General features: G+C 47.9%; 1 protein-coding gene and 1 non-coding gene across 2 annotated transcripts in view; both read left to right on the top strand.

Annotated features, from left to right (window-relative positions):
- The window catches only part of PKD1L2 (polycystin 1 like 2), a 105,002-nt gene extending 90,571 nt beyond the window's left edge, over window positions 1-14,431 (top strand). The window contains exons 37-43 of the mRNA XM_035282085.3: window positions 78-211; window positions 3,016-3,143; window positions 4,300-4,460; window positions 6,791-7,001; window positions 8,071-8,172; window positions 9,018-9,149; window positions 14,093-14,431. Of these exons, the coding sequence (XP_035137976.3) occupies window positions 78-211; window positions 3,016-3,143; window positions 4,300-4,460; window positions 6,791-7,001; window positions 8,071-8,172; window positions 9,018-9,149; window positions 14,093-14,254 (1,030 nt within the window). The 3' untranslated portion in view covers window positions 14,255-14,431. The remainder of the gene's footprint in view (window positions 1-77; window positions 212-3,015; window positions 3,144-4,299; window positions 4,461-6,790; window positions 7,002-8,070; window positions 8,173-9,017; window positions 9,150-14,092) is intronic.
- On the top strand, window positions 11,922-12,028 carry LOC118149848 (U6 spliceosomal RNA). The gene has a single exon (XR_004737557.1). It is a non-coding gene; the product is annotated as a U6 spliceosomal RNA (small nuclear RNA).
- Window positions 14,432-18,940: the final 4,509 nt, after the last annotated feature.

Below are 18,940 nucleotides of genomic sequence, written 5' to 3'. Positions count from 1 at the left end.
TCTGGCATCGGTCGAAGGGCTGCAAGGACATGGAGCCCCTGCAGGTGGAAATGCCCCAGCACCACTCTTTCCCACAGAATTCTCCGATATCTCTTTGACAACACCTGGCTGGACGCCCTGACCAGAGCTGTGTTTGTGGAGTTCACTGTCTACAACGCCAATGTCAACCTGTTCTGCATCATCACGCTGACGCTAGAGACCAGCGCCCTGGGTGGGCAGCCTCGCCTGGGAACCTCTGCAGGGCCCCAGAAGACAGACACGCCTTCCCCTGGGCTGGGGCTCCTGACCTACCTGGGCGCAGCCACCCTAGGGCCAGAGCTCCAGAGCAAATAGTTGTTTAGTGAATCTGGGTGTGGGTCTTGGTTATCCTTGCAGCCATGCGTTCCTGGGTCCCCAAAGGCAAAACATTAGGACCCTCCACCCTAATTTCCCCCATCTTTCTGGCCTTGTCTCCCAAGTGATCCTAAAGAAACCCACTGAGGGTCCAAAGGCTTCCCAGTCTGCTGGGGTTGGGAGTGGCGAGCTGGCAGTGAAAGGTGAGGGAGAATGTGACCTGCTGGTAACAGATCACATCACCTAACGCAGTATTTCACCAAACATCAGTGCATACCATGAAGTACGTTGTACATAATAATCCAGCACACATGCAACCAAGAGGAAATAACAAATAACACGTACTTTAACTCCATGCGGCCAGGCATGGTGGCTCACACCCATAATCCCAGCACTTTGCAACACGGTGAGACCTGGTCTCTACAACATTTTAAAAACGACATGTGATGGGCTTTCATATTTTCTGTTCTATTTCTTCCTCCTCATGCCTCCTTCCCCCCTTAAAATGCTGATCACAGTCTACTAAAAACCAATCTATAGTCTGTTCAGCTAATGATCAATTTGCCTAAAAGCCAACCTCCTCTCCATTAAATATCAAATTTTTAGATTACATTTTTTATTATAAAGTAATATATGTCTCCACAGCTACAATGACCTATAAGATGGAATAAAAAAAAAGAAAAAGTTACATGTTTGTGCCTTAAAAAAAATTCAGAACAGTGTAAAGTGAAAAATGAAAGGCTTTCAATTTCCATTGTCATTCCCCATTGCTAATAGTTTCTTCCAAATCCTTTTTGGGTTTATGTATCTTTTTTGGGATGGAGTTTCACTCTTATTGCCCAGGCTGGAATGCAATGGCATTATCTCAGCTCACTGCAACCTCTGCCTCCGAGATCCAAGCGATTCTCCTGTCTCAGCTTCCCAAGTAGCTGGGATTACAGGCATGTGCGCCATCACAGCTGGCAAATTTTTGTATTTTTAGTAAAGATGGAGTTACACCATGTTGGCCAGGCTAGTCTCGAACTCCTGACCTCAGGTGATCCACCCACCTCGGCCTCCCAAATTGCTGGGAGTGTAGGCATGAATCACCGTAGCCAGTATCTGTCTGTCTGTCTGTCTCTCTCTCTTTTTGAGGCAGGGGCTCTCTCTGTCGCCTAAGATGGAGTGCAGTTGTGCCATCCTAGCTCACTGCAGCTTCAGTCCCCTAAGCTAAAGCAGTCCTCCTCCCTCAGCCTCCTGAGTAGCTGAGACTACAGACACATGCCACTATGCCTAACTAATGTTTTTTACTTTCGTAGAGATGATGTCTTGCTATGTTGACCAGGCTGGTCTTGAACTCCTGAGCCCAAGCAGTTCTCCTCACTTGGCCTCCCAAAGTGCTGGGATTACAGGCATGAGCAATCACACCTGGCCCTGGATTACATTTCTCTACACATAAAATATGGGTAGATTTCAGATCTGGTCGATTCCAAAGATCACTGATGTCGTCAAAGACTCAGATTGTTTCTGTTTCTCTCTTGGTTCTGTCATCCTTGGGGCTGGCATCATCTCCATAGGCAGAGCCTTACTAGTCAAACTGGTTTAAACATCATTATAGAAAAATTTTTACAATGAAAAAAATAAGAAAAAGGCACTCAAATGGATGAAAAACTATTCAAAAGAAGGTTGACTTTTTAGTCATGTTGGATTTTAGGTGGACTTATCTTCAGTGAAGTGTATTTAGATGAAACGGCTTTTTATTTGTATATTTATTTTTGAGACGGATTCTTGCTGTCACCCACGCTGGAGTGCAGTGATACACTCTCAGCCACTGCATCCTCTGTCTCCCAGGTTCAAGCGATTCTCCCACCTCAGCCTCTTGAGTGCCTGAGGCTACAGAGGTGCACCACCAGGCCCAGCTGATCTTTGTATTTTTAGTAGAGACGAGGTTTACTATGTTGGCCAGGCTAGTCTCGAACTCTTATTTTTTTTCTTTTTGTTGAGATGGCGTTTCGCTCTTTTTACCCAGGCTAGAATGCCATGTTGCCATCTCAGCTCACTGCAACCTCTGCCTCCTGGGTTCAAATGATTGTCTTGCCTCAGCCTCCTGAGTGGTTGGGATTACAGGCACCTGCCACCAAGCCTGGCTCATTTTGTATTTTTAGTGGAGATGGAGTTTCACTGTGTTGACCAGGCTGGTCTCAATTCCTGACCTCAGGTGATCCGACCACCTCACTTTCCAAAGTGCTGGGATTACAGGCTTGAGCGAGCACGCCCGGCCAGTGCAAACTCTTAACCTCAGGTGATTCACCCACCTCAGCCTCCCACAGTGTTGGGATTACTATAGGCATGAGCCACTGCACCTGGCCCAAAATGGCTTTAAATGAGCCATCTGGGTGTGAATTGTCATTTTATGGGTGGATGTGCTTTATCTGGAGGTGTCTGTGCCCAAAAGGCCAACACCAAATTCGGAGGGAAGGGGAGGACCTTCCCCTGCAGCTCCTCCACCCCTTCTGGTGCATCCGCTGCCTTTGGTGTCTGCCACGTGTCCATGTTCAGTCCTTTGGGTGTAAAGGAACTTCGGCTTTTCCTTGGCCCCAGTCAGACCTCCAGAGCTTGCTTGAGCATGAGACATCTGACCTGATGGTTCCCGGTCAGAAGCCATGGCTCTCGGGAGTGAGCAGAGCGCACTCTGTTCCCCAGGCACCTTCTTTGTGCATGCGGCCTTCCAGAGCCTCCGCCTGTACCCCTTCACTGACGGCTGGCACCCCTTCGTGTTGGCGGCAGAGGTCATCTACTTCCTCTTCCTCCTCTACTACATGGTGGTGCAGGTAAGAGGCATGCTCGTAGCTCATGAGCAGGGGTTGGGGTGCAGGGGTGCCTACGCGACCCCTCTCCTCTTCCTTACAAGTGGGGTGGGAATGGGCTCTTTTTGTTGTTGTTGAGATGGAGTCTCGCTCTGTTGCCAGGCTGGAGTGCAGTGGTGCAAGTCTTGGCTCACTACAACCTCTGCCTCCTGGGTTCCAGCAGTTCTACTGCCTCAGCCTCCCGAGTAGCTAAGGTGACAAACAGGCACCACCACATCCAGCTGATGTTTGTATTTTTAGTAGAGACAAGGTTTCACCACGGCCAGGATGGTCTGGATCTCTTGACCTTGTGATCCACCTGCCTTGGCCTCCCAAAGTGCTGGGATTACAGGTGTGAACCACCGCACTTGGCCTAAATTATTTATTGTTAACTGTGGAAAATACATATAACATAAAATTGACCATTTTAACCGCTTTTAAGTATTCAGTGGTGTTAGGTCCACTCACATCATTGAACAACTGTCATTACTGTCCATCTCCACATGGATGAATCCTTTTCATGTTGCAAAACTGCAGCCAGCCAGATGAGGTGGCTCATGCCAGTAATCCCAGCACTTTGGGAGGCTGAGGCGGGCAGATCACCTGAGGTCAGGAGGTCGAGACCAGCCTGGCCAACAAGGTGAAACCCCATCTCTACTAAAAATACAAAAATTAGCTGGGTGTAGTAGCACATGTCTGTAATCCCAGCTACTCGGGAGGCTGAAGCAGGAGAATCGCTAGAACCTGGGAGGCAGAGATTGTGGTGAGGGAAAATGACGTCACTGCACTCCAGCGACTGGGCAACAGAGTGAGCCTCCATCTCAAAATTAATAATAATAATAATAATAATTTTCTGGGGTTTAAATACCCTCTAGAGGTTTCCATTGGTTACTTGGTGTACTCCCTATGTAAATGAGAGGGTCTTTCCTGTCATAGCTGAAGTGTTTCCATTTGACTTCTTAGGTTCCCTGCATTCAGGTCCTTTCATCCTGCTTCAATGGGTCTTGGGGAGAGGCCCGTTTACTCTATGCATGGGGGCAAGGGCTGGGGGAGCCTCCTGTCAGAGGGCCCTCCAAGTGGGGAGGGAGCAGCCCCAGGGGGCAGGGGCAGTCATGGCCACAACCTCAGCCTCCTTTTCCAGGGCAAGCGCATGAGGAAGCAGACGTGGGCCTATTTCTGCAGCAAGTGGAACCTTTTGGAGCTAGCCATCATCCTGGCCAGCTGGAGTGCCCTGGCGGTGTTTGTGAAGAGGGCTGTCCTGGCTGAAAGGGACCTCCAGCGCTGCCGGAACCGTAGGGAGGAGTAAGTGGCTATCTTCAGCCCCTCAGTTCCCCAACGGGCCCCCCGTTCCTCCAGCTCCCTTTCAGGCCCAGAGGTCAGGAGACTTTGGATGCTGTGGACCCTCAGTAGGTAGAGGCACACTCCTAATAGACATAACTCTAGCTGCCACCTAGATTCAGGTGTGGGGCCTGCCACAAGTGTGTATGACTGGAAAGGACTCAGACAAAATAGAACAATGACTTGTGCAAATCTTCTGACAACATAGGATCATGTGGCGTCCTGCTTAGGCTCTTCTTGGCCTTTTTGGGAGGCTCTTTGCAAGTATTAGGGCCCCAGTAAGCTCACCTCTGCTACCATACGCTAAGTGTCCACTGTGTGGTAGTCAGGATGTATTCACCTAGGGACTCATCATCAGAATTGATGAAGGTCGGTGTTATCATCACCCCATTTAACAAAGACATTGAGGGCAGGGTGTGGTGGCTCATGACTGTAATTCTAGCACTTTGGGAGGCCAAGGTGGGTGGATCACTTGAGATCAGGAGTTCGAGACCAGCCTGGCCAATGTGGTGAAACGCCGTCTCTAATAAAAATATAAAAATTAGCTGAGCATGGTGGCACACGCCTGTAGTCCCAACTACTTAGGAGGCTGGGGCTGGAGAATGACTTGAACCCAGGAAGTGGAGGTTGCAGTGAGCTGAGATTGTTCCGCTGCACTCCAGCCTGGATAACAGAGGGAAACTGAGTCTCTAAAAAAAACAAAAACAAAAGACGAAGCCGAAGACATTCAGGCTCAGAGAGGTCATGTGACTTCCCCAAGGCGACGCAGCTAAAAGGTGGCAGAGAAGTGATTTAAGCCTGGATTGTGTAGCTCCAGAGTCCCCTCCCTTGCTTGAAGTCATTTGGTTTCTTGCCTCACTCATTTATTTTATAGATACAGCTAATGTGTTCAGTTATTGCTGAATGTCATACACTTTCATAGAAACACCTCATTACAACACTATCTCATCTCAACTAGTTGAATCCTCCTGAGACCTCTAAGAGATGATTTTGTCATCATACCTTTTTTTTTTTTTTTTTGAGACGGAGTCCTGTTCCGTCACCCACACTGGAGTACAGTCCACCTCCTGGGTTCAGGCCACTCTTCTGCCTCAGCCTCCCAAGTAACTGGGATTACAGACGCTCACCACCACACCCAGCTAAATTTTGTATTTTTAGTAGAGATGGTGTTTCACCATGTTAGTCAGGCTGGTCTTGAACTCCTGGCCTCAGGTGATCCACCCGCCTTGGTCTCCCAAAGTGCTGGGATTACAGGAGTGAGCCATCGTGCCTGGGCTATTATTTTTTTTATAGAGAGAGAGACAGGAGTCTCACATTATTGCCCTGGCTGATCTCAGACACCTGGGGTCAAGTGATCTCCCTGCCTCAGCCTCCCACTGTGCTGAGATTGCAGGCATGAGCCACTGCACCTGGCCTAAAATTTTATTTAGGTTCAGGGGGTATGTGTGCAGGCTTGTTACATGGATATATTGTGTGATGCTGAGGTTTGGGGGGCGAATGACCTCAATACCCAGGTAGTAAGCACAGTACCCAGTGGTTAGTTTTTCAACCCTTGCCTGCCTCCCTCCCTGCCAGTCTTATAGTCCCAGTGTCTATTGTTGCCATCTTCATGTCCATGAGTCCCCAGTGTTTAGCTCCCACTTATAAGCGAGAACACGTAGTATTTGATTTTCTGTTCCTGTGTTAATTTGCTTAGGATAGTGGCCTCCAGCTGCATCCAAGCAGCTGCAAAAGACGTGGTTTTGTTCTTTTTTGTGGCTGCAAAGTTTTTCACTTAACAAGAAATACCATATGGCTTCATAAAACTTTTAAAAACAAATTGTAAAAAAAAAATGTCTTGAGTCCAACATGCCAGGGAAAACCACGTTGGTTGGTCAGCTGCCATCTTGCTGATGGTGGTCACAGGTCACTATAGTGTCAAACTCCTGAACTCAAGTGATCCTCCTGTCTCAGCCTCTTGAGTAGCTCCGATTACCAGTGCACACCATGAACCTCAACTACCATTATCATGTGTCACCATCACCATCATCTTCACCATCATCATCACAGTCATCGTCATCACTCTCACACCACAGTTCCCAGCATCATCGTCATCATCATCACCACCACCTACCTGGGGGAACTGGGACAGCCCTCTCTCCCAGACCCTATTTCTGGACCTGATGGCCGATGAGATGATGATAAAACTGATCCCACATCCTGAAATGCCGATAAGTCTAATCTTGCATCCAGATGAGTTCTGTCTAAACTGCTCAGGGTCACTGAGACCCAGCCTTCCCATTTCGGTCCCGCAGAGGCATCAGCTTCAGTGAGACAGCAGCAGCTGACGCTGCCCTCGGCTACATCATTGCCTTCCTGGTACTCCTGTCCACGGTGAAGCTTTGGCATCTGCTCAGGTTGAATCCCAAAATGAATATGATCACAGCAGCCCTACGCCGTGCCTGGGGTGACATTTCGGGCTTCATTATTGTCATCCTTACCATGCTTCTGGCTTACTCCATCGCGGTAAGTGTCGGCTTTGGAAAAAGCCCGAGGCTGATTCTGTGAAAGCCAAGGCTAATTGGTGGTGGGAAGTGGATATTTAGGGTTAGAGAGACCCTGGGAACCCAAGGAAGGTGGTGGCTTTTCTGAATACAGTTCTCTTAGGTGTGAACTCATGCACCAGTCAACTCAAATAGCAAAGCCTGGAGAGCTCAGGTGGATACGGTGACGAAGTTTAAGTGTTGAAAGGGTCCAGGTTCAGGAAGAATTTCTTTCTGCATCTAGAGCGCTCCTGGATGTGTCAGTTCTCCTGGCTTCCCAACTGGTCAGAAGGCACAGGGCTGGCTGACACACAGACACACACAGAGCATTTGGGAGGCCAAGGCAGGTGGATCACCTTAAGTCAGGAGTTCAAGGCCAGCCTGACCACAAAACCTGTCTCTACTAAAAATATAAAAATTAGCAGGACATGGTGGTGCATACCTGTAGTCCCAGCTACTTGTGAGGCTGAGACAGGAGAATTGCTTGAACCTGTGAGGCGGAGGTTGCAGTGAGCCGAGATCATGCCATTGCACTCTAGCCTGGGTGACAGAGCAAGACTCCATCTCAAAAAAAAACAAGGTGGGGGCTGGGTGCAGTGGCTCACACCTGTAATCGCAGCACTTTGGGAGGCCAAGGCGGGCAGATCACCTGAGATCAGAAGTTTGAGACCAGCCTGGTAAACATGGAGAAACTTCATCTCTACTAAAAATACAAAATTAGCTGGGCGTGGTTGCGCATGCCTGTAATCCCAGTTATTTGGGAGGCTGAGGCAGGAGAATTGCTGGAACCCAGGAGGCAGAGGTTGAGGTGAGCTGAGATCATGCCATTGCACTCCAGCCTGGGCAACAAAAGCAAAACTCCATCTCAAGCAAAGAGACAGACAAAACAAGTTGTGTACACACATCCACTTGCACACCGCTGTAGGTACAGTAACTTGATCCACGCAGCCACAACAGTGGCTGACACAGACCACCCACTCGACTGTAAAGCAGCAGGCTTTGTGGGTCTTGGTGGCCTCCTTCCCTGTTCATGAGGATTCTTTCCATGACAGTCGAACTTAATATTTGGTTGGAAACTTCGTTCCTACAAAACCCTCTTTGATGCGGCAGAGACGATGATCAGCCTTCAAATGGGAATCTTCAACTACGAGGAGGTAATGGGATGAGGGCACGGAGGCTGCCATCTACACTGAGCCTCTATGAGGATTAGAAGAAGCACTCCCTGTCCTCCCCACCCCTTGCCATCCCTTGGGCCCATGGCCTGGCTAGCACCGGGCAAGTTTGGACAAATAGAAATGTCCCCCTCCCCTAGGTGGACAGCCCTGCTAGAGCCCATAGCTTGCCCTCGGGACCCCGGCTCACAGAGGAACATCGGGTGCTGGCTACTCAGGGGAGGGCTGTGCAGGGGTCTCCCAAAGGAAACTCCCCCTGCCCTGGGCAGAAAGAGCGGACATCTTTGGAGGTGGCAGCCATGGAAAGTAAGGGGCTGCCTGTTCCCTCCCTTGCCTAGCCTCAGCCCCAGGCAGAAGGAACTTTCCTGGCTTCAAGCTCTGCCTAGCTCTGAGGACTGTTTTCCTTCCGAGGGTTCCCAGTGGGAGAGGTGGCTGCTGGGACCCAGGATACTGGATGACCCTGGCTGGCTTGCCTTCCTTCCTTCCCTCCTTTCCCTCCCTTCCCCTCTCTTCTTTCTTTCTTGATGGAGTCTTACTCTTGTCACCCAGGCTGGAGTGCAAAGGCATGAACTCAGCTCACTGCAACCTCTGCCTCCCGGGTTCAAGTGATTCTCCTGCCTTAGCCTCCTGAGTAGCTGAGATTACAGGTGCCCACCATCACAATCTGCTAATTTTTGTATTTTTAGTAGAGACAGGGTTTTATCATGTTGGCCAGGCTGGTCTCCAACTCCTGACCTCAGGTAATCCGCCCACCTCAGCCCCGCAAAGTGCTGGGATCACAGGCCTGAGCCACCGTGCCTGGCTGACCCTGGTTTTCTTTCTGACAGGTCCTGGACTATAGCCCAGTGCTTGGCTCCTTCCTCATTGGGTCCTGCATCGTTTTTATGACGTTTGTGGTGCTGAACCTGTTTATCTCTGTCATCCTGGTGGCCTTCAGTGAGGAGCAAAAATGCTATCAGGTGAGTGGCTTTGGTAGATTTCTCATCAATCATTGACCCTGAACTATGAAGAAGTTGGAGCAGCACTAGACTTTAGGGGGACTGGAGAGATCATTGTAGCTCAGAGCCTTCATTTCACAGGAGGGGAAACTGAGGCACAGGTGAAGGACATTAATTCCCCAAAATCACAAGCTAGTGAGAGGTAGGGCTGGGACCAGAGCCAGGTCTCCTGATTCCAAATTTGGACTCTGTTCACAATATCAGTGACCTCTACCCTGAGTATACCTTAGAATCACCTGGGGCCTTTTAGAAACAACTACTGCCCTGCCAGAGACCAATGCCACCAGAGACCAATACCAATAAACACCAATACCACCAGAGACCAATGTCACCACAGACCAATACCAATAAACACCAATACCACCAGAGACCAATGCCACCAGAGACCAATACCAATAAACACCAATACCACCAGAGACCAATACCAATAAACACCAATACCACCAGAGACCAATGCCACCAGAGACCAATACCAATAAACACCAATACCACCAGAGACCAATACCAATAAACACCAATACCACCAGAGACCAATACCAATAAACACCAATACCACCAGAGACCAATGCCACCAGAGACCAATACCAATAAACACTAATACCACCAGAAACCAATACCACCACAGACCAATACCAATAAACACCAATACCACCAGAGACCAATGCCACCAGAGACCAATACCAATAAACACTAATACCACCAGAAACCAATACCACCACAGACCAATACCACCAGAGACCAATACCACCAGAGAACAATATCAGCTGACACCAGCACCAACACAGAACAATACCAATAAACAATGACACCACCTGAGACCAATACCAATAGAGACCGATACCAACAGACACTAATACCACCAGAGACCAATACCACCAGAGACTGACACCACCTGACACTGGCACCAACAGAGACCGACGTCACTGCAGACCAGTACCTCCAGACACCAATACTATCAGAGACTAATTCCAACAGAATCTCTGGGGTAATGACTCAGGCCTTGGTATATTTGAAATCTCTTTGAGTAATTTTTTTTTGAGATGGAGTTTTCATTCTTGTTGCCCAAGCTGGAGCACAATGGCACCATCTCAGCTCACTACAACCTCCATCTCCCAGGTTCAAGTGGTTCTCCTGCCTCAGCCTCCCAAATAGCTGGGATTACAGGTGCCCACCACCACGCCCAGCTAATTTTTTTTATTTAGTAGAGACAGGGTTTCACCATGTTGGTCAGGCTGGTCTTGAACTCCTGACCTCAGTTGATCTACCCATCTCTGTCTCCCAAAGTGCTGGGATTACTGGCATGAGCCACCATGCCCAGCCCTCTCTTTGGGTAATTTTAATGTTAATAAACAGCCAAGGTTGAGAACCCGCTCTACACTCCAAAACCTCAGCCCACGTCATCATGTCTCCAAGGGCAACAAGCTGGGTACTCACGATCAACCTCCCCACTGTGGAAGAGTGGATCGACCTCTCACCCCCTGCAGGAAGAGGGGTATGAGCACACAGACAGCGGGTTAATAACGGCCACCAGCACCATCTACAGAGAGTGCTCTTCACAACAGAAGCTGTATTGAAAGCTTCACACATTGTATTTAGTCCTCAAAACAGCTCTGTGAAGTAGACGTAATTATTCACATCTTACAGAGAAGGAAACCAAGGCTCACAGAGTTGAAGTCATTTACCTAAGGACCACAGAGCTAGACTGCAGGAAAAGTGGGATTTCAACCTGGGTCTGTCTGACTTGGATGAATGGTTTCATTTTGTTTTTCCCCTGCCCTTCTAGAGGTGTGGCTGTATGAAAGGTGACGTATTATGCAGCTCACCCTTCCTGTCCCAGTTGAAAAGTTTCTTTCAATCTGTATGCCCCAGCTGGGTGTGGTGGCACACACCTGTGCACCTAGCTACACAGGAGGCTGAGGTGGGAGGACCACCTGAACCCAGGAGGTGGAGGCTGCAGTGAGCTGGGATCATGCTACTGCACTCCAGCTTGGGTGGCAGAGCAAGATCCTGTCTCAAAAGAAAAAAAGAAAAATCTGCATGCCTGACAAACCCTTATGACACTCTTTTTTTTCCGTTTCAATTTAAAAGCCACAATTTGCTATTATTGTTGTTTTCCTCAATTGCAAAAGATTTCATAAAGGTGACATAGAATCATTATTTAAGAGTTAAAATAACTCTTAAATAATAATTTTAATAATAATTAAAGACGATGATTTAAAAATAAATAATTTATTTTTAAATTAAATTATTTTAATATTTAAATAATTTAAAAATAATTTAATAATTTAAAAATAAATTTAATAATAATTATTTTAACTCTTAAATAAATCATTATTTAAGAATTATTTTTCCTGGAAACCAGGAAATTATTGCCCACAGGATTAAAGAATGTGAAGAATGCTGCCCCTCCTCTGTTGCTACATGGTCTCTGATACACTTGTAACATGTGTCCCAGATCTGTGTCTGGAAAGGAAAACACAAATTTTTATTTCTACTAAACTCTCACGTGACACAGAACACTTTTGTGACCACACATCAAGCAACTGTGCAGCAGACACCAGCTGGGTATCTTATACCAATTGGGCATCCCTAATCCAAAAATCAGGAGTTCAGAATGCTCTGAAATCCAGAATTGTTTGCATGCTGACACGAGGTCACACATGGAAAATTCCACACGTAACTTGTTAATACAAACTTTGTTTCATGCACAAAATTATTGAAAATACTGAGCCAGTGTTCACCTCAGCAGCACATATGCTGAAGCTGGAATGATACAGAGAAGATTAGCCTGCCCCCTGTGCAAGGAGGACAGGCAAATTCATAAAGAGTTTCATATTTTTAATATAATTAAAAAAAATTTTTTTTGAGACGGAGTTTCACTGTTGTTACCGACTAGAGTGCAATGGCGCGATCTCGGCTCACCGCAACCTCCGCCTTCTGGGTTCAAGCAATTCTCCTGCCTCAGCCTCCTGAGTAGCTGGGATTACAGGCATGCACCACCATGCCCAGCTAATTTTTGTATTTTTAGTAGAGACGGGGTTTCACCTTGTTGACCAGGATGGTGTCGATCTCTTGACCTTGTGATCCACCCACCTTGGCCTCGCAAAGTGCTGGGATTATAGGCGTGAGCCACCGCGCCTGGCCTAATTTAAAAATTTTAAAAAATACTGGGCCAGGTACGGTGGCTCACGCCTGTAATCCCAGCACTTTGGGACACAAAGGTGGGCTGACCATGAGGTCAGGAGTTCGAGACCACCCTGGCCAACATAGTGAAACCCCGTGTCTACTAAAAAATACAAAACTTAGCCAGGTGTGGTGGCATGTGCCTGTAGTTCCAGCTACTCGGGAGGCTGAGGCAGGAGAATCACTTGAACCTGGGAGGTGGAGGTTGTGGTAAGCCAAGATCTCGCCACTGCACTCCAGCCTGGATGACAGAGTGAGACTCTATCTCAATTAAAAAAAATTATTTGTAAAGATGAGGTCTGACTAGGTTGCCCAGGATTAACTCGAACTCCTAGGATCAAGCAGCACTCTCACCTTGGCCTCCCCAAATCCTGGGACTACAGGTACAAACCCTGTGCTCAGCCTGTGCTTAAATTCTTAACCGCCTCTGTTGGGGTGGTAGAGGGCATTTTCGCACCAGTTTACTGAACGTGCCTGTTTGGCACCTACATCCCTTATGTGAAATCTGCGTTCCTGTTTCCTAGAAGTTCTTTGTTTGCTTTAAGTCACTCTCAAATATGTATGTATGGTTGAGAAGCGTGGGAAAGCCGGAGAGAAACACCTGTTTAGCTTTTCATTCCCAGTACTTCCTCCCATACCAAGCTAGGCCAGGAGGTAAACAGAGCAAGCAGAAGGAATAATAGTAAAGAACTCGGGCCGGGCGCGCTGGCTCACGCCTGTAATCCCAACACTTGGGGAGGCTGAGGGGAGTGAATCAGCTGAGCTCAGGAGTTTGAGACCAGCCTGGCCAACATGGTAAAACGTTGTTTCTACCACAAATAGAAAAATTAGCTGGCATGGTGTGGTAATGGTTGCCTGTAATCCCAGCTTCTCCAGAGGCTGAGGCAGGAGAATCTCTGGAATCCGTGAGGCGGAGGCTGCAGTGAACCTAGATTGAGCCACTGCACTCCAGCCTGGACGACAGAGCTAGATTCTGTCTCATTAAAAAAAAAAAAAAAAAAGGGGTTGAAGGAAGGAGCCATCACCAATGCTCTGACCTAGAGGAAAAGGGGAGCCCCTCATCTCAGAAGGGGGCCCACGTGCTGCCAGTGCTGCTTAACTGCAGGGTCAGCCACCCAGCTGAGGCTTACTCTGCACTGGCTTGGGAAGTTGAACTGTTGCAGTGAAGACCCAGTCATCCTCAACAGAGAGGAGGAGGGAGCTCGCTGAGGATCAAGGATGGAGCACACACCCCTGGGATTCCCAGAGGGAGGCCTTCCCATCCTAAAACAGCTCTGAACAGTGAAGTGACCTAGGCTGGGAGCAGACTGGACAATAATACTGTTTTCGGCTGGGCGGGATGCAGTGGCTCGCACCTGTCATCTCACCACTTTGGGAGGCTGAGGCAGGTGGATTACTTGATGCCAGGAGTTTGAGACCAGCCTGGCCAACATGGTGAAACCCCGTCTCTACTAAAAATACAAAAATTAGCTGGGCGTGGTAGCACACACCTGTAATCCCAGCTACTCAGGAGGCTGAGGCAGGAGAATTGCTTGAACCCGGGAGGTGGAGGTTGTGGTGAGCCGAGATTATGAGACTGCACTCCAGCCTGGGCAACAGAGGGAGACATAAAATTAAATTGTCAAATTAAATTAAATTAAAAATAGTGTTTTCCTCTTAGAAAAAAAAGCCCCCAAAGAGGATGGTTCTATGTACATTGCTTGGTTCTTTCTCTCTTGCAGCTGTCGGAGGAAGGAGAGATTGTAGATTTGCTGCTGATGAAAATACTGAGTTTCCTGGGCATTAAATGTAAGACAGAGGAGTCTGGAAGCAGCAGGGAGCAGCCGGGATCACTGTCCCAGACTCGCAGCTCTCAACCAGCACAAGCTTTGCCCAAGGTCTAAGCTATTCATCTACACACCATCGTCTACGAGTGGGGATACCCACGGCCTTGGGCCTGTGCTTACCAGCAACTCTATAGTCTCTCTAGGTCATAGCTTCTGTGTCCATTGAAGATTTACCAAGCCCAGCAAGTAAAAATATTAGAATAACAGAGACATATATAAAACCGCCAGTGCTATGAGAGCTTCTTTGTTCAAATGTATTTCTTCTTACTAGAAATAAAACAAATGCTACATGGAATTTGAAAAAAACAATTTCCTCTACAGACTAATTATTTCATCTTTTTTTTTTTTTTTTTGAGACGGAGTCTGACACTGTCACCCAGGCTGTAGTGCAGTGGCACGATCTCTGCTCACTGCGATCTCTGCCTCCTGGGTTCAAGCAATTCTCTTACCTTGGCTTCCCAAGTAGCTGGGACTATAGGCATGCACCACCACGCCCAGCTAATTTTTTTGTATTTTTAGTAGAGTCAGGGTTTCACCATGTTGGCCAGGATGGTCTCAATCTCCTGACCTTGTGATCCGCCTGCCTCGGCCTCCCAAAGTGCTGGGATTACAGGCATGAGCCACTGCATCTGGCAAATTCTTTCATCTCTTTGGTCTGTCACGGGTTGCTTTTGAATGATTCTCGTTTCAGGGTTTCTCAAACTGTGTCTGAGAGATGCTAATGGATGCAGTATTCATTTCCCAGAGTGGCCAGAACCAAGCTTCACAAACGGAGTGGCTTAAAACAAGAGAAATGTATTCTCTCCCAGTTCTGGAGCCAGAAGTCTACAATCAAGACATTGGCAGTGGCTGGGCTTGGTGGCTCACGCCTGTAATCCCATCACTTTGGGAGGCCAAGGCAGGTGGAACCCTTGAGGCCAGGAGTTCAACACCAGCCTGGCCAACATGGTGAAACCCCCGTCTCTACTAAAAATACAAAAATTAGCCGGGCCTCGTGGTGGGAGCCTGTAGTCTCAGCTATTTGGGAGGCTGGGGCAGAAGAATTGCTTGAACCCAGGAGGCAGAGGTTACAGTGAGCCGAGATGGCACCACTGCACTCCAGCCTGGGCAAGAGACTACCACTCCATCTCCACACACACACACACACACAAAAGAATGAAAAAAAAAATGTTGGCAGTACCATGCTCCCTTTGAGGGCTCTAGGAAAGAATGCTTCTTGCCTCTTCTGGCTTTTGGTGTTGGCCAGCAAGCCTTGGTGTCCCTTGGCTTCTAGATGCATCACTCCCAGATGGGAAGAGGCGTGCTGGGAGCCTGTGCTCCTTCTGATCTTATCAGGACATCAGACATATTGGATTAGGGTCTACTGTAGTCCAGAGTGAACTTATCCAAACTAATTATAATACGTCTGCGGGGATCTGTTTCCCATCGGAAGAACTGGGGCTTAGGACTTTGACATAACACAACTTTATCCATAACAAGTGTCATTTCTCCAAAAATGTTTCTGGCTCAAATAAATATGAGGAATGCTCGGTTATAAAAGGTTTTGTTTTGTTTTTTTGAGACAGGGTCTAGCTCTGTTGCCCAGGCTGGAATGCAGTGATGATTTCAGCTCACTGCAATATCTGCCTCCCAGGATCAAGTGATTCTTGTGCCTCAGCCTTCCAAGTATCTGGGACTACAGGCACGTAACACCATGCCTGGGTAATTTTTGTATTTTTTATATATATAGAGTTTTACAATGTTGGCCAGGTTGGTCTCAAACTCTGGGCCTCAAGTGATCTGCCCGCCTAAGCCTCCCAAGGTGCTGGGATTACAGGCGTGAGCCACTGCACCCAGCCTATTGTATTGTTATAAGAGGAAAAGATGTTTTTCAGTTCAAAGAAATGAATGGGCCCCTCTCAAAACACCTGCAAGAAATGACCACCAGTGCTTATACTAAATGTGCAATGATATGACCTTTAAAATCTCAAACTAGGCCAGGCGCAGTGGCTCACGCCTTTAATCCCAGCACTTTGGGAGGCCGAGGCAAGTGGATCACGAGGTCAAGAGATCGAGACCATCCTGGTCAACAAGGTGAAACCCCATCTCTACTAAAAATACAAAAATTAGCTGGGCATGGTGGTGCGTGCCTGTAGTCCCAACTACTCAGGAGGCTGAGGCAGGAGAATTGCCTGAAGCCAGGAGGCGGAGGTTGCGGTGAGCCGAGATCGCGCCATTGCACTCCAGCCTGGGTAACAAGAGCGAAACTCTGTCTCAAAAAAAAAAAAAAGAAAAAAAAAATCTCAAACTAGGAGTTTACAAAGATTACCAGGTTGAAAAAGAAGAAAGAAATTTTTACTGTCTTCAATGCTTGTTACAAAAAAAAAAAACGCCTCATATTTTTTGGTAGAAGGGCCTGTTTGTAGCTCACAGGTTGATGTGTAATCTTTTTCTTCCCAACATATGAGTTAGCAGAGTTGAGAATAAATACATTAGGGCCTAAGTGGCGTGATGCTGGCCTGGCTTGTAATGAACAACGATAGGAAACAAAATCTTGACATAAAGAAGTTAGCCCAGATGTAGCTCAGGGCAGACCAGTGTGATCCAGTCAGCATCCCAAACAAAGGCAAGTGGAGCAGAGCTTAAGGGCAGTTGTTGGCCGGGCACAGGGACTCATGCCTGGAATCCCAGTACTTTGGGAGGCCAAGGGGGCAGATCACTTGAGTACAGGAGTTCAAGGCCAGACTGGGCAACAAGCAAGACCCCATCTCTAAAAAAAAATTTTTTTTAAATTAGCTGAGCATGGTGTTGCATGCCTATAGTCTCAGTTACTCAGGAGGCTGATGTGGGAGTATCTCCCGATCCTACGAGGTGGAGGCTGCACCGAGCCATTGCTGCCCCACTGCACTCTAGCCTGGGCAACAGAACAAGACCTCATCTCAAAAAACAAAAAAAAAAGAGAGAGAGAGAGAAAGGCCGGGCTCATGCCCGTAGTCCCAACACTTAGGGAGGCTGAGGCAGGCATATCACAAGGTTAGGAGTTTGAGACCAGACCAGCCTGGCCAACATAGTGAAAATCCGTCTCCACTGAAAATACAAAAATTAGCCGGGCATGGTGGTGCACGCCTGTAGTTCTAGCTACTTGGGAGGCTGAGGCGGGAGAATCGCTTGAACCAAGGAGGCGGAGGTTGCAGTGAGCTGAGATCGTACCACTGCACTCTGACCTGGGTGACAGAGTGAGACTTTGTCTCAAAAAAAAAAAAAAGAGAACAGTTGCTTTCCAGTTAGCCTTGAGGACAAGGTCTACTACTCCCACCTAGGAGCTATTTAAGCCACAAAATGACTCCCTGGTTCCACTCCTAGGAAGTGCCTTAACCTCTGAACCTCATCTATGAAATGAGTGTTAACACCTACCAGAAAGAGGTTTGGAGAGGAATAAAAAGATGTTTACATGGTACCAGGCACCCAGGAAAGGCTGAATAGATGAGAATGATTCACTCAAAGAAAAGTGGGTATGACAGCCCTTGCAAGCCACTGCACAGATGTGGTGGCAACCCTAAGTTCATAGCAGAGCGGAAGCTCAGTGCAACGACCTATGGGCTCCCCAAACACACACATACTCCGCGGTGCACACCCTGTGGTAGTGTCCGAGGTATTTGAACAAGAGCAATTCCATCTTGAATACGGGCTGGGTAAAACGAGGCTGAGACCTGGTGGGCTGCATTCCCAGGAGGTTAGGCATTCTTTTTTTTTTTTTCCTGAGGCAGAGTCTTGCTCTGTCACCCAGGCTGCAGTGCAGTGCAGTGGTGTGATCTTGGCTCCCTGTAACCTCTGCCTCCTAGGCTCAAGTGATTCTTGTGCCTCAGCCTCCTGAGTAGCTGGGATTACAGGCATCTGCTACCATGCCTGGCTAAATTTTGGATTTGTAGTAGAGATGAGGTTTTTCCACGTTGCCCAGGCTAGTCTCGACCTCCTGACCTCAAGTGATTCACCTGCCTTTTTTAGTCACAGGATGAGATAGGATTGTCACAAGATACAGGTCACAAAGACCCTGCTGATAAAACAGGATGAGGTAAAGAAGCCAGCCAAAACTCAGCAAAACCAAGATGGCGACCTCCAGTAGTGCTCACTGCTCATTATACGGTGATTACAGCGCATCGGCATGTTAAAAAACACTGCCACCAGCGTCGGGACAGTTTACGAATGTAAACTGTCATGACCACATCCAGAAGTTACCCAATAGTTTAAAAAGGGGAGGAACCCTTAGTTCTAGGAAATTCCTGACCCTTTCCTGGAAAACTCTTGAATAATCCATCCCTTGTTTAGCAAATAGTCAAGGAATAATTATAAGTATACTGAGTTGAGCAGCCCATACGCTGCTCTGTCTATGGAGAAACCATCATTCCTTCTTCACTTCTCTAATAAACTCGCTTTCCCTTTAGAGACTGGCCCCAAATTCTTTCTCGCACGAGGTCCAAGAACCCTCTCTTGGGTCCGGATTGGGAGCCCTCTCTCGTAACAGTACTGCAGGTGTGTGTGGAGCTCAAGGTGGTTCTATTTTTTTGGTTTCTTTTTTGAGACCAAGTCTCACTCTGTCACCAGGCCGGAGTGCAATGACACAATCTCAGCTCACTGCAACTTCCAACTCCCCGGTTCAAACGATTCTCCTGCCTCAGCCTCCTGAGTAGCTGGGATTGCAGGCACGAGCCACCACGCCCAGCTAATTTTTGTATTTTTAGTAGAGACGGGGTTTCAACATGTCAC

The sequence above is a fragment of the Callithrix jacchus genome, chromosome 20 (assembly GCF_049354715.1).
Source record: "Callithrix jacchus isolate 240 chromosome 20, calJac240_pri, whole genome shotgun sequence".
Classification (NCBI taxonomy): domain Eukaryota; kingdom Metazoa; phylum Chordata; class Mammalia; order Primates; family Cebidae; genus Callithrix; species Callithrix jacchus.
The sequence above is the reverse complement of the archived record's forward strand: the minus strand, read 5'-3'. Positions and strand labels throughout refer to the sequence as shown.